The 13,032-nt window shown below is 51.1% G+C and overlaps 1 protein-coding gene across 3 annotated transcripts in view; it reads left to right on the top strand.

Moving 5' to 3' along the window:
• The first annotated feature begins 6,061 nt into the window (after positions 1-6,061).
• SLC6A5 (solute carrier family 6 member 5) overlaps positions 6,062-13,032 on the top strand; it is a 47,579-nt gene continuing 40,608 nt past the window's right edge. The window contains exons 1-3 of one of the 3 annotated variants that reach the window (XM_070428157.1): positions 6,062-6,265; positions 7,621-8,145; positions 10,764-10,902. In XM_070428157.1, the coding sequence (XP_070284258.1) occupies positions 6,263-6,265; positions 7,621-8,145; positions 10,764-10,902 (667 nt within the window). In that variant the 5' untranslated portion in view covers positions 6,062-6,262. Of the gene's footprint in view, positions 6,266-6,564; positions 6,611-6,781; positions 6,791-7,620; positions 8,146-10,763; positions 10,903-13,032 lie in introns of those variants that run through there. The other 2 variants (XM_070428156.1, XM_070428159.1) reach the window with 2 other exon arrangements.

Here is a 13,032-nt window from a genome sequence, read left to right as displayed (position 1 = left end):
CAACTGCTTATATACTGAAGCTTCCCAACATCTGTTCTGCTCTACTTGTGGGAATTTCTGCTAGGTTTGCATGACGTTGAACTCAGTATTAGAAAGCCAGGGGGAGCTGGAACTGGTTTGGCTCAGTGGATAGAGCGTCGGCCTGTGGACTGAAGGGTCCCAGGTTCGGTTCCGGTCAAGGGCATGTACCTTGGTTGCAGGCACATCCCCAGTGGGAGGTGTGCAGGAGGCAGCTGATCAATGTATCTCTCTCGTCGATGTTTCTAACTCTCTATCTCTCTCCCTTCCTCTCTGTAAAAAATCAATAAAATATATTAAAAAAAAAAAAAAAGAAAGCCAGGGGGAAAGGGGCATTCAAGAAAAAAAAGGAGGGAATCTCCTTTATGAACATTGTAGACATAAAATATCAATTTCCTTATACCCCATGTATTAGAAATCTCTTATTGCCAATAAGGAATATATTTGAGACCTAATTTCTCTTTCAGAGTTAGTATCTCCCATTAGGGTTTGGGAAATTTGAGCAGATGCACAAACACAGAAGACTTAAACATAGAAAGAGCTTACTAAGTAGTTATGCCTAACATTTGCAACTAGTAAAGCAGAGCTACCCAAAAAATGATAAGAAAAGAAAGCAGAGGAAAGAGGTGACTGTGTTGTTTATCAGAAAAGCATCAATGTTCTCATTATGGAAAAATTAGAAATCAGAAATTTTCAGTTTAGTATAATTTTAGTTCATTTTATAGTTTAATGCATATAACAAGAATGGGGATGGGGGAGCAGAGCATGGTCATATTTTCAAGCCTTTGTCCTGTAAAGGTCTTGATCAGGCCCTGGTTGCAGCCCAGCAGAGCTTGGAGACAGAAACACCGAGGCTTTAGAAAGAAGGTTAGCCAAATATTGGGAACTTGAATCCTTAATTAACTGACTTTTTTTTTTTTCCTGAGCTCTACTCTTCAGAGAAAGATTTCCTAATTAAACTACTCTGTTTGGTGAATAGCCTCATTAATTAAAGTAGTAGATTCTAGTACTAATTTTTTTCTTTTTTTTGTTTTACATAAATTTATAAATATGACAATTACAATCATTTTTAAAGTACAGTCTTTCCCTCTCTTTTTCTTTTTTCGTTTAGATCTTCTCCTTCCTCAGCTTTCCTCTCCGCCCATATCAATGCCCATACTGCCCACCAATAATCCCAGGTGCTACCTACTGTGTGTGCTTCCACTCTTTATTGGACCTCTCTCTCACACACACAACATACACACACCCACTGGAATCATATTATACACATTTTCATGTATCTGAATTTTCTTATTCAATATTTCATGAAAATCTGTCCAAGCCAACTGTGTGGCTCTAAATCAGGGGTAGGAAACCTTTTTTTTCTGCCAAGGGCCATTTGGATATTTATAACGTCATTCATGGGTCATACAAAATTATCAACTGAAACATTAGCCTGCTATATTTGGTCAAACATTTAATTAACTCACCCCTAATGCCTTGGCAGGGCCAGACCACCCCTGCTCTAAATTATTCTTTTAGCAGCTGCAAATTATCCCATGCTTTAGGATATACTATTGACCGAATATGGATATTCTTTACCTAGGCTTTCATTTATCAACTATGCCATAATAAACATTCTTGCACTGTGCCACGGATAGATCCCTAAAAGTGGGACTGCTGGATCAAAGGATAGCATAGTTCTTTTCTCTCTTTCCCTTTTAAAGAAGAGATGCTGCTAGACTGTTTCTGACTTACAAGTGCCCTTGCAGACTCAGTTTCCCTCTCTGGACCTCTGTTTTCTTACTCTTACAGCAGGTGACCTTGACTGTCCTTTGCAGCTTATTCTAAACTCTGCTTCTGCACCTGCCCTCCCTGTCCTGTGTTTTGCTGCAGTGAAGTGAGGATCATCACTACTGCTGACTCAGGGACACGCATCCTGCCTGTCTCACTCTTGGAATTTTGGATGTACATTTTCTGCACGCAGACTAGGTACTAAGCTGAATCACTGATTTCTAAGTATGAACTTTTCTGAAATGCTATGGTGAGGGAAGCTTGCCTTGATCAGCTTGTCTCCCTGACACCAGGGTCCAGATGAGAAATGGAAAATGCAGCTGATTGCAAAGCTCCAAGCTTCTGTCGTTTATGTTGAGGTTTACCTTGATCTAAACAAAAGGTGCCTGAGAAACACTCATAGATGCCTGTGTTTGAGCACTTTTTCAGAATGCTCCCAATTTTCTTTCTTTTTTTTTTTTCCCAATTTTCTTTTAATGAAGATGCATACTTGATTATTGCCTGACTAAACCACTGAATGAGGAGGAGAAATGTTGCACAATGAGTATCTACTTGGTAAGGCTTTCTATTCTGTGCATGTTGCCCCATATTAAACCCTCTGGACCAAGGAGAAAGAACTGTTTTATTTGCTAAATTTGAGGAGCTTCAAAGAGATGATTCTCCCAGACTGAATAACAACGATTGCTGATGGAAAGCATACTAGGCAGGCAGCCAGCCAGCCTCAGTCTAGGCACTTTACATACGTACATATCTCATTTAATCCTTGAACAACCCTTGAGGTAGGTTAATCTTATTATCCTCATTTTATAGATCAAGAATGTCCCCTGTGGGTGCAGAGCTAGGAGGTGGTGTGCTGCAGAACCCACGTTCTCAGTAGGAAATGACACTGCCGTGGAACTGGGCAGTGGTGGGCAAGTGGGACAGAAATACTGCATGGCTTCTTGGCAGTGCCACCCTAAACCCACACAGAGGCCTCGCATCCATTAGCTGTAGAGGTTTTCGGTGTTTATGGCTCCCACATCAAAACCATCTGAGCACCCGCACAGGTGCGCACATTAAATCCGCTGGGTGGGGTGGAATGGAGTAAACGGGCCTGGGCTCAAATCCTGACTCTGGGGGCTGACCTTAGGCAGATTTCCTCGCTTTTCTGTCAACCTGGCCCTGCAGCTCTTTCTCGCCTGCTGCAAGCGCCCCCTCACAGCAGAGAAGGAGTGGGTCAGATAGATACCTTTTCCTCTCCTTCCTCTCCCCGTCCCCAGTGCGGAGGAGGGCAGCATCTTGAATGCGAAAGTCTGCCCTTCAGGCCCTCTCCTGCTCCCCCGCCTCTTACGGCTCTCTCGTCTCCTGTCTTGGGACAGACACTGGCGTCAGGGCTGCCACTGATGGCCTGTTTTTCAATAGACTACCTCTTCCCCCTCCATACTGCGGGATGGACACGGGTTTTCAAAAATAGCTATTTATTTGCTTATCTACAAAGGGGGGGGGGGCAAAATGATCGAGGGCAAAATCAATTACTATTTTTCATCTTTGACAAAGTAATTAAGGCCATAGTGACTGCTAATTCCGCCCGAATGGCCGCGCCGTGATGGATGCGGATTTACGGCCTGCTCGGCGGCGGCGGCGGCAGCGTTGCACCAAACGGGCCGATTATCACTCCAAACAGGCGGCGGTGGAGGGCGGGGGCGGAGGCCCGCATCCCGAGGACTTGAGCCTTTTATTCTAATTCTTTTCTTTAACTCGGAGGCTCTGTCCTTGGCACTTACCGAGCACGGACTCACAGCCCGGTGCACAAGCTGTCCCTGGCCTCCCGCCCCAGCACGCCCACTCCAGCCCGCCAACCCTACCCTGCGGCCGGCTGGTGCCCGTCACTCCGCCCCCGCTTGGGATTCAGAACGACCTTTCTAGGGCTGCTGGACCCTCCCACCACTCTCCATGCGGGCCCCTCCTTTCTAGAATCTTGCGGCGGGAAGGGGGGGAGGTAGGGAGCCAAAGCTGAGCTCCTGCCAAAGCCCTCCCCCTCCCCAGGCGGCTGCATTCCTCCTGCGTCAACCACCTCTGACGGGCCAGAAGCACCGCGGGCCTCACGCAGGAACCCAAGTGCGCACTTGGCTGGGGAGGGCCCGCCGGCTAAACGTCAGGCCTGGGGACCGAGTGGGAATTGGCGTCACTCGGACCCAGAGTCGCTGCTGGGGGCGTTCTCCCTGCTCCGGGGGCGCTGGCCTGGGACATCTGTGCGCCCAGAACGTGGACGTGCTGGGTGGAAGCACAACGATCACGCGGCATTTTGCGGGAGTGGCTCAAATGCAAATTGAGGGAACTGGCCAGAACTTTTCGTAGTCGTGACTGGTGGAAGTTGGCCCAGGGCCCGCGGAGCCTTGGAGGGGGGGCACCTCGTGGCGCAGAGGCCAGGGCTGCTGGGCCGCCCCTTCAAGTGCTCGCATCCTGGTTTGGCTCCATGAAAACGGATCTGTTCTGAATGAAGCGCTGGACAGGCCCCTCTCCCCAGGTTTCCCCGCGGCTCCCAGAGTCCAGGGTGTTTGCCAGCGTCCACCGAGTCCAAGCTCGCGCCCAAGGATTCTGGGCTCCTGACCCGCCCTCAGCCAAAGCCCACCAGACCCACTCCTGTCTCCTTCACGAGCCTGGTTTCCTTCGGAGCGGAGCGGGCCTCCGGGGAGAATTAGGTGCTTCTCTCCCCGCCTTGCCCGGCCCTGTGAAAGGGGCTGGGAGATTTTCTAGGGTCAAAGGAGGTTTTATGATTTTCCGTTTCCCCAGCTTTAAAACTGGAAGTTTCCCAAAGGTTGTCAATGCTAAATGATATATTTCATGGAAAGCTCTTGCACAGTGGTTCCATGTTGAGAACTTAGTACATGTTAACTCAACACTACAGTAAACGCTGCCTGGAACCCGCAAGGCAGCTCTCCAGGAGTGCCTCTTCAGGGAACCTGTCCTCCCTCAATATCAGTGTGGACCTCAGATCCCCAACCCTCTTCCATCAGCGGGCCCAGCGGGCGAGTCTGGGAGCAGAGGCGTGGGAACGCCAGAGAGCCACTGGAAGGTGGCGGGAGGGGCCTCCGCGGCGCCCCAGGCACCCACCACAATCTGCCGCTGCAGCTTCCGTCCCGGCCCCCGCATTGCCCTCCCGTTGCGTGGGGGCGGTCCAGCCGGTGCAACCGCGCCGACCCCGAGGCGGAGGGTGGGGATGCTGGCATGGCCGCGGGAAAGGGACTGAGTGCTTTCTGTAGCTCCCCATCCCGGGGGCCAGGGGTTCCCCGAACCAGGCCCCCAGGAAGGAGGTAGGGGAAGCGGTTTACCTACAAATCCCCTTCTAGTCTCCAAACTACACCTTCTTTGTAAAGGTGTTATCCCTGTTTTGATGATAGCCATTGCTTTGCACCCAAAGTAAAGTCCCTCTTTTTACCGCCACGGCCACCCCCACCCAGCTGGAGTAGGGCAGCACATCTTCCCACGGCTTCCGGGACAGCCAGCCCTGCCACGTGGCTGCGGGGTGGGGGTGGGGGTGGGGGTGGGGGTGGGGGGTCACGCTCCCAAGCCAGGCCTAGCTGCGGTGAGTTTTTATTGAGAGGACTTAGAAGAAAACATGGGTCTCCTTTGACTTTGAAAGTGACTAAGAACCAGGTCGGTGTTGAAGATATTTTCCTTTTTATTTCCCTAAAATATGTTCAGAGGAGCTTAACAAATACACTGAGAGCAATCGTAATTTTACCCAGGGATTTCTGTTGTGTCAATAGAGATAAAATAGGAATGCAAATGGTAGACCTCGATTTTTAAGCGAAAGTGCAGGATCCCTCTAACACTGGTTGTAGGGCTGTGAGAATCTAAGTCCGGGTACACGCAGGTGGGTACAACACCCTTATCCAAGCAGCACCCCTGAGCAGCAGCCATCGCAGAGCTGTGGCGCTACCAGCCGACCCTCGATCGTTTGGGGGGTAATATTGTGGAATCCGCTGCTTGCAGATTTGGAGAGGCAGCTATGGATGTAGTAGCAGAGAAAGACGGAAACATGAGGGTGATTTAACTCCTTCCCTCGCGCCCACCTCGGCAGCCCAATCCGCTCTGCCTCGCCTTGGGTGCAGTGGGACGTGTCCTTCCCATGTTTTCCGTAATTAGGGAGAGGCAAACTTCTGTCATCTCCTGCCGCCGGCTTCGGTTTAGTAATCAGACCCACATGAGTCACGCTGAACACGCAGCCCCCCTCCTTCCCGAGTGACAACAGCGGGCCAGCGTACTCACGGCTGTTGTCCCTTTAAAACTCGAATCCATGGGGGTAATGATTTATCAAACTTGTATTATCAAGAAAATGTCAAACGAAGGGCACCTTGCTTTGCACTGACGCAAACCTCGCCTTTCCTAAGGAGATATAGAAAGCGCCTCTCTTGCTGGAGCCGAACCCAGTCTTGTCAATAGCTGGTTTCACTCTCTCTACCTATTCAATCTGCTGCCGGTGTCAGACATGGTGAGTATTTGCTTTCTTGTTGTTCTTTTCAGAGAGGGGGCTGCGGGGTTAGGAGGACCAGATTCGTTTTGAATACTTCTTTTTGAAATGTTCTGTACATTTTGGAGGAAGGAGGGAGGACAGTCGTCACGGCCGTAGTATTTGCACTTGTGAACATCACCTGAGGTCCAAAAGAGGTTTCTGAAGGTATGGAGTTGAGAGGTTGGCGGGTCACCTACCCTGCGGATTCTTAACACCTACCCTGCAGATTCTTAGCACTGTCCTTGGTGCTGAAATCGGATGCCCGTAGGAGGCTAGTGGCTCTGGGTCCTAGAGGCTGAGATAAGAATGCTTGCTGGAGTCAAGGTACTTAGATTGGTGCAAATTAAGGAGTTCTGCTATGTGCACTTGTGCGAGAAGATTTGATGAGTGGTGTGTGGATGAGCTGAAGACAATATGGTTATTCTCACAGTATAATAGTACTAATGTTTAGGAAACCTTGAAAGATAATGAGAAGGAAGAAAGCGGACGGAAAAACCACTGCTGGTAGTTCTTTTAATTTGAACCTCAATTGGGAGAAAGCAAATGAAAATTAGTCATGAGTTTTGGTCCATGAAGGATATCAGACTTCTGTGAATAGGTATTCTGGGTTGGAGGCCGGCACTTGGCATGTTCTTTTACATATCTGGGAATCTGGGAATCTGGGAGTGAATGTAGATTGTGTAAGATAACAAACCTGGTTACTGTCCAGTGTTTTAAGTGTGGTTTATCATTGTTGTTGGGTTGTTGTTGCTATCCCTGCCTATGCTACCTGGCGGGCAGGGGTGGATTTTGGATCACTGGGATTCGCACCAACGATTTCGCCTGAAATCCTCGCAGGTGCCAGGGCATCAGCTTTGTGGCCGCAGCTTGTCTATCGCTTATGGGGAGAAAAAAAGAGGCAATGTGCATTGTTGAATGACAAAGGAAATGGGGCGGAAAATTAAAGAATCTTTCTACAATGGCGATGGGGACATGGGCACCCTACAGCCGTGATGTGAAATCCAAAGAGGGCGGGGAGCTCATGGCTGTAGGGCTATTCCCACCCTCCCCTTTACCGCTCCAAAAAACCATTTCTGCCTCTTTTCTCAGTTCCACTCCGTCAGGGAGGAGAACGTTAGCTTCCTTATGTCATCTGGTTATTGAGCAGACAGGCAAATTGAAAAATACGGACTGCAGTTTTTCCTGGAAAAGGAAAGAAAAATCCAGATTTCAATTTGTTCCCTAGATATTGTGTTTGGACCTGAGCTGTGAACATAGCTCTATATGTAGACACAGGTTAATTTCAAAGCTGCCTTGATTTTTTTTTTTGCACCTATTTCACGTTGTATGTGCAGGATTGCGGTGCTCCCAAGGAAATGAATAAACAACCAGCCAACAGCCTGGAGGCGGCGGCAGTGCTGGGCCACCACGAGGGTTCACGCGCGCCCAGGACCAGCCCGGAGCAGGACCTTCCCGCAGCCTCAGCCACGCCGCCCAGTGTGCCCAGGTCGGCTTCCACCGGCGCTCAAACTTTCCAGTCCCTCGACCCCCGAGCCTGTGAGGCTGAACGACTGGGGTTGGGGGCTTGCCCGAGGCCGAGGCCGCCAGCCCCCTCCGTGGCTCTGCGGGATTTGAGCGAGACTCATGGCGCGCAGGCTGCCCCTCCTGGGGGCGCAGGGCCAGGCAACGCGATGCATTGTAAGATTCCGGCCCTTCGGGGCCCGGAGGAGGATGCGGACGTGAGTGTGGGCAAGGGCACCCTGGAGCGGAACAATACCCCAGCTGTGGGCTGGGTGAATATGAGCCAGAGCACCGTGGTGCTGGGCACGGATGGAATCACATCTGTGCTGCCTGGCAGCGTGGCGACCACTGCCGCCCAGGTAAGCAGGTCGCTCTAGCCCGCGCAGCCTCCTGCTCCCCAGGCGCGCGAAGGGAGCGGGCAGTGGCGGGTGCACGTGTGCTGATGCGGAGACTGGTTGGCAGTGTCAGATAATGGGTGCTGACAGCAGCTTTGGGGCTTCGGAAGCTCGCACTGCGCTGGGGTCTCCAGTTCAGGGCAGGAGGGCTGTAGTGACCCTGCCCCGCCCGAGGGATCCACCTCAGGACCTGCCACTCCCTGTCCCTTCCCAGCCTCAGTGGGAGCAGAAACCGGGCACAGCCTGATTAAGCAATTGAGGCAGATATATTCCTACCCCCTTATGAAGATACAACCCTCACTTGTCAATAACTGGGTCTTTAATTATTTTTCTTAATTAAAAAAAGAGAAAAACCCAGAGGAAATAAATATTCGTTTAAGTTTTGTAGCCTTTTCACTGTGAGTTACCATTTATCATGTGAGAACTCATTTGATGAGAGCTGGGTTCACAGGAGCCTGCTGCTGAAAGTTAAGTTTCAGGGCTTTTCCAAAAATAAGTAAAAAAAAAAAAAAATCTGGTACCTAATTTTGTCATCATAATTTTGTATGGGTCCTCCCCCCCCCCCTCAATTGTATAAGCTTCGTGCTCCACAAACCTGGAACCAGCTCTGCATTTGATCCTTTATGCTCAACCAGAGGCATGAAAACCCCACAGAGCAAACCCCAATCCTGGGTGAAAGATAAGCAACTATTCCCAGTGGCCCCTTCTCCCACATAGGCTTCGTCTTCTTCCAGTTTCCCCCAGTTTCTCTCCTTCCTCTGATCTCTTCTTTCCTCTGTCCCATTCCACCCGCTTCAGCTTGTCCCTTCCTGCCTTTCCACTATCTCCTCTCCTCCCTGGGCTTGCAGTGGTGGGTGCCTAAACCAGAACATCCACCTGGATGAGATTTTGGATTTATATAGCCCTTCTGTTTGTAGTCACTCTAATGTTTGTTCTCGTTCGTGTTCTCTCTCTCCTCTCTCTCTCTCTCTCTCTCTCTCTCTCTCTCTCTCTCACACACACACACACACACACACACACACAGTTATCCACAGACCCATGCAGCAGCTCAGCTGTTAGAGTAATTAGAAACGAACAGACACTTTGGCTCTTCCACCCTGTCCTTGTTTTTGGGGGCCACTTCTGGAGTGTTCGTCTGTGTGTATTAACTGCCTCTGACAGCATGTGCCCACCAGTGTAACCCCAGATGGAGGCAGAATTTTGTTTCTCATGTCTTCTTAACCTCCGCACTGCGGCAAAAGCCGCTGGAACTCCCACCCTTCCAGCTCTGGAAGAACGGGAGGTGGGGGTGGGGCTAGTACGTGTGGGGAGGAGTGTAGGGGGATGCTAAAGATGTTCAGTGTAGACCAAGCCCTGCATTTGCCTATTTTTAGCTCTGCCCATCTTTTTGTTGTTGCCTTTCTGACACCTACTTCAGCCTGCCTTTCTCCCCACCACTTCCTCTCCTCCTGATAGCTGCTTTTTCATCCTCCTCGGCCTGTGGACCAGGGTGGGACATCCTGGGTTGCTAGGATAGAGGTGGATGGTGACTGAGGAGATGAAAGCCATGCAGTGGCTGGGTCCTAGAAGCTTTATGGGGTGCCTGGTGTCCTGAACATTTTCAGAGTTTTAGTTGAGGTGGCTTTTCTGTTTAGTAGTTAGACATTCCAGAATCAGGTATGGCCCCCCAAAAGCATCTTAGTGTGAGTTTGCAGAGGTGAGCCCCAAAGCTGGAGCTGGAAAGTGCTCAGGGGATAGCTGTTCTAAGCCCCTCATTTTACAGATGGGATCACAGAAGCTCAGATAGAGCAAGTGGCCTGGGGGACTATATAGCTGGCTAATGGTGATATTTAGACCAGAATTCAAGGTGTTAGGTGTCCTATCTCTTACATATCCACTTCTCTATTATCCCCCCTTTTTGACCCACACATCTCCCTCCTGCCCATCTCCCTTACCCCCATGCTGAAAGTATCCCCTCCCCTAAATTAACCAACCAGGCAGATTCTGCCTGCAGGCTTTGGCAGAGAAAGGGAGGCAGGGGCTCTGGCTGGCTTCAGGCATTGCAGTTCTCTCTCTGGCCTTAGCACAAGCTCCAGAGGGAGAAAGAGCTGGGGGAAGGGGTATGTTGAGAGGTTTGGGATGGGGAGGGGTGGGTTGGTTAGGGACCTGCTTGCTGGAGACTCTGGGCATGACATTGGGGGCCTGCTTGCCTAATAAACTCTTGGTCAGGGGTTGGGGATGGAGGGACCTGCTTGCATCAACCAACTGGTTCAAGGTTTGGGGAAAGCTGCTTGCTGGTGTGTCCTGACTGCAGGATTTGGGCAAGAGGGGCTCAGGGGTTGTTTAAGGTGGATCTCAGATCAGCGCTGGGAGCCTGCTTGCCGAAAGAGTCTCAGTGTAGAGTTGAGGGGTGAGGTTCCTGCTTGTAGGTGCATTCCCTCTTCGGAATTGGGGTCCTGCTTGCTGATGCATCCTCGGTTGAAAAGTGGGAGCCTGCTTGCTGGGGAAGACCCTCAGCAGGGGTGGGGGGGGGGGGATGGAAGGGGACCTGCTTGCTGACCAACCTGGGGCTGTTATCCGACAATGTGCTTTTCCGCCCCCAGGAGGACGAGCAAGGGGATGAGAATAAGGCCCGAGGGAACTGGTCCAGCAAACTGGACTTCATCCTGTCCATGGTGGGGTATGCAGTGGGGCTGGGCAATGTCTGGAGGTTTCCCTACCTGGCCTTCCAGAACGGGGGAGGTATGGCTTTTCCGGTCTTTCCGCCTGTGGCGCTGTGGGGTGGGCACTTGGGGGTTGGGGGAGGGAGCCAGAGCCCTAGGATGGGCCCCAAGGGGAGGCTCAGAACAACCTCCTCACACTCCAGCCCCATCCCCTGAGGCAACAGGGCTAAGCCAGAGGGCAGGAGCTTCAGTAACTGTTTCACCCTGGATCCAAGAGGCTTTTACCTGGAGAGAGTTTGGGGAAGAGGTGGGCCCTCGATCCCCCACTGGTTCTGCGGGGAGGAGGGTCCTGAGCCAAGTGGGCATTGATGCAGGGAAGTCCAGACTCTGTGTGGTGCTGGATACCAAATTCAGGATGCTTTAAGAGTATGACTTGGAAATCCCAGCCTACACGGGAGACCTTGGGAATGGGCACTTGGGTGGTGCTGAACGCTGGCTGCTGGCGAACCAGGTGTGAGCAGAGAGAGGCTAAGAGCTGTGCTCTGAAAACACTCTCAGAAGTATCCCCACACATACATCCCCTTGGACACCAGCGGCACAGTTTGACTAGCAAAATCCTTTAGTCAAAGTGGGTTTCCTTTCATTTGCCCTAACTGGGTGGAAGAAATGCTTTTGAAAGACAAGCATTTCTGAAACGGTGAGGACACCAGTGAGCAAGCACCAGCTGCCAGGCCTCTAGGATCTGCTGAACCTCTCTGTGCCCTTGAAGGAGGGACCCTGGCTGGCCCTCTGGATGTTGAGGTGCCCAGGGCCAGTGGCTGCCCCCCTGCTGGTTGTTATAATAGGAATTTGCACCTGGAACTCCCTCCCACAGTTGTTAAACTTGCCTCTCACCCCATCAGGTTAGGCAGCTTAAGTTTTGTTTTGTTCTGTTTTTTTGTTTGTTTTTTGGGTTTTGTTTTGTTTTGTTTTTGTCTCTTGGATGAGCTCCAGGCGGAATTTGGTGCAAAGGGACAATGGACACACTGCACCACAGGACAATTGAAAGGGAAAAATATGTTAATGCCCCTCCTCCCAATTCCAAATTAGGACAAGGTGACAAGTACTTTTGAGGATTACAGAGAATTTGCAATCTGGGTGCCCTGGAAACTAAAAAAAATGAGTGGCCACTCAAATAAGGGCACCACAGCCGGGTTTCCAGGTTTCTGCTGTTTTCCTCAGGGAGTCCCTAGACCAGGGTGCAGGAACTGGGGGAAGGAAGGTGCTCTAATAAAGCTTTCAGTGACAGGAAGGGCAGTGGGTACACAGGATCACAAAGGGATGAGTTCTAGTCAAGCCAGTTTGATCAGTGAAAGTGCAAAGCCTGGGATCTGCAAACTGCAGGGCAGTGCACATGCCCAGGTTCCAGAGCTGCTGTGGAGCTGAGCTGTGCACCCAGCCAGGCCCGGAGGAGAGCCCCACTTTTCCGCACTGCGGCTCCCAGGCTCTGAAGCCCTCAGCATGGGGTGGAGAGCTCACCGGCTCCTTCCCAGGAGCAGAAGAGGATTGCACAAACCACATCATGACCCCTAATTTTACTCCTCCGCAGCCCAGTGCTGCTGCTTGCCACCAAGCCTTCCTGGCCTGGAGAGTCTTTTGGGGACCCCCCTTTGACAGGAAAGGTCTTTCCTCCAGACAGGAAGTTAGGAGGAGGGTGAACAGAAAGAGTGCCCTAGGAAAGATCAGCTTCATTCCATTGGGCACAGAGTTCTGGGCTCTGTCACCACAAGTCCTGGAATTGGCCTGACCCATGCTGCAGTGCTTCCTGGCCCAAACCTTTTCAGAGAACATGGCTATTCCCCAAGCCTTCAAAAAACTCCCACAGAATCTTCCAAAGGAAAGAAAGCCATAGTCTAGATGAGATACCCACATACATATTGTCAAGTGCTCAGGGCCTGGCGGGAGAGACAAGGGAGACTTCTTGGAGGAGGAGGTATTTGAGTTGACCTTGAGGAATGGAAGGGACTTCTTATGTGGAGAGGGAAGTTGAGAAGTCTGTAATGGCTGCGGTGGTGGGAGAGGAATGGGTGCCTGGCCACCTATCTGTCAGAGCGGGCCCCCTTGGCTGGTAGAAGGTGTGCAGGTAACCAGGTAACTTGGGTTGTAAGCCAAGGAGGGCTCCCAAAGTCTCGCTTCCCAAATGTTAAGTCCTTGGAGGGTGGGGGTGCTG

The sequence above is a fragment of the Myotis yumanensis genome, unplaced genomic scaffold (assembly GCF_028538775.1).
Source record: "Myotis yumanensis isolate MYYU_CA2020_CCGP unplaced genomic scaffold, mMyoYum1.0.hap1 SCAF_10, whole genome shotgun sequence".
Lineage (NCBI taxonomy): Eukaryota > Metazoa > Chordata > Mammalia > Chiroptera > Vespertilionidae > Myotis > Myotis yumanensis.
Note: the sequence above shows the minus strand (reverse complement) of the source record. Positions and strands in the feature narration are given on the sequence as shown.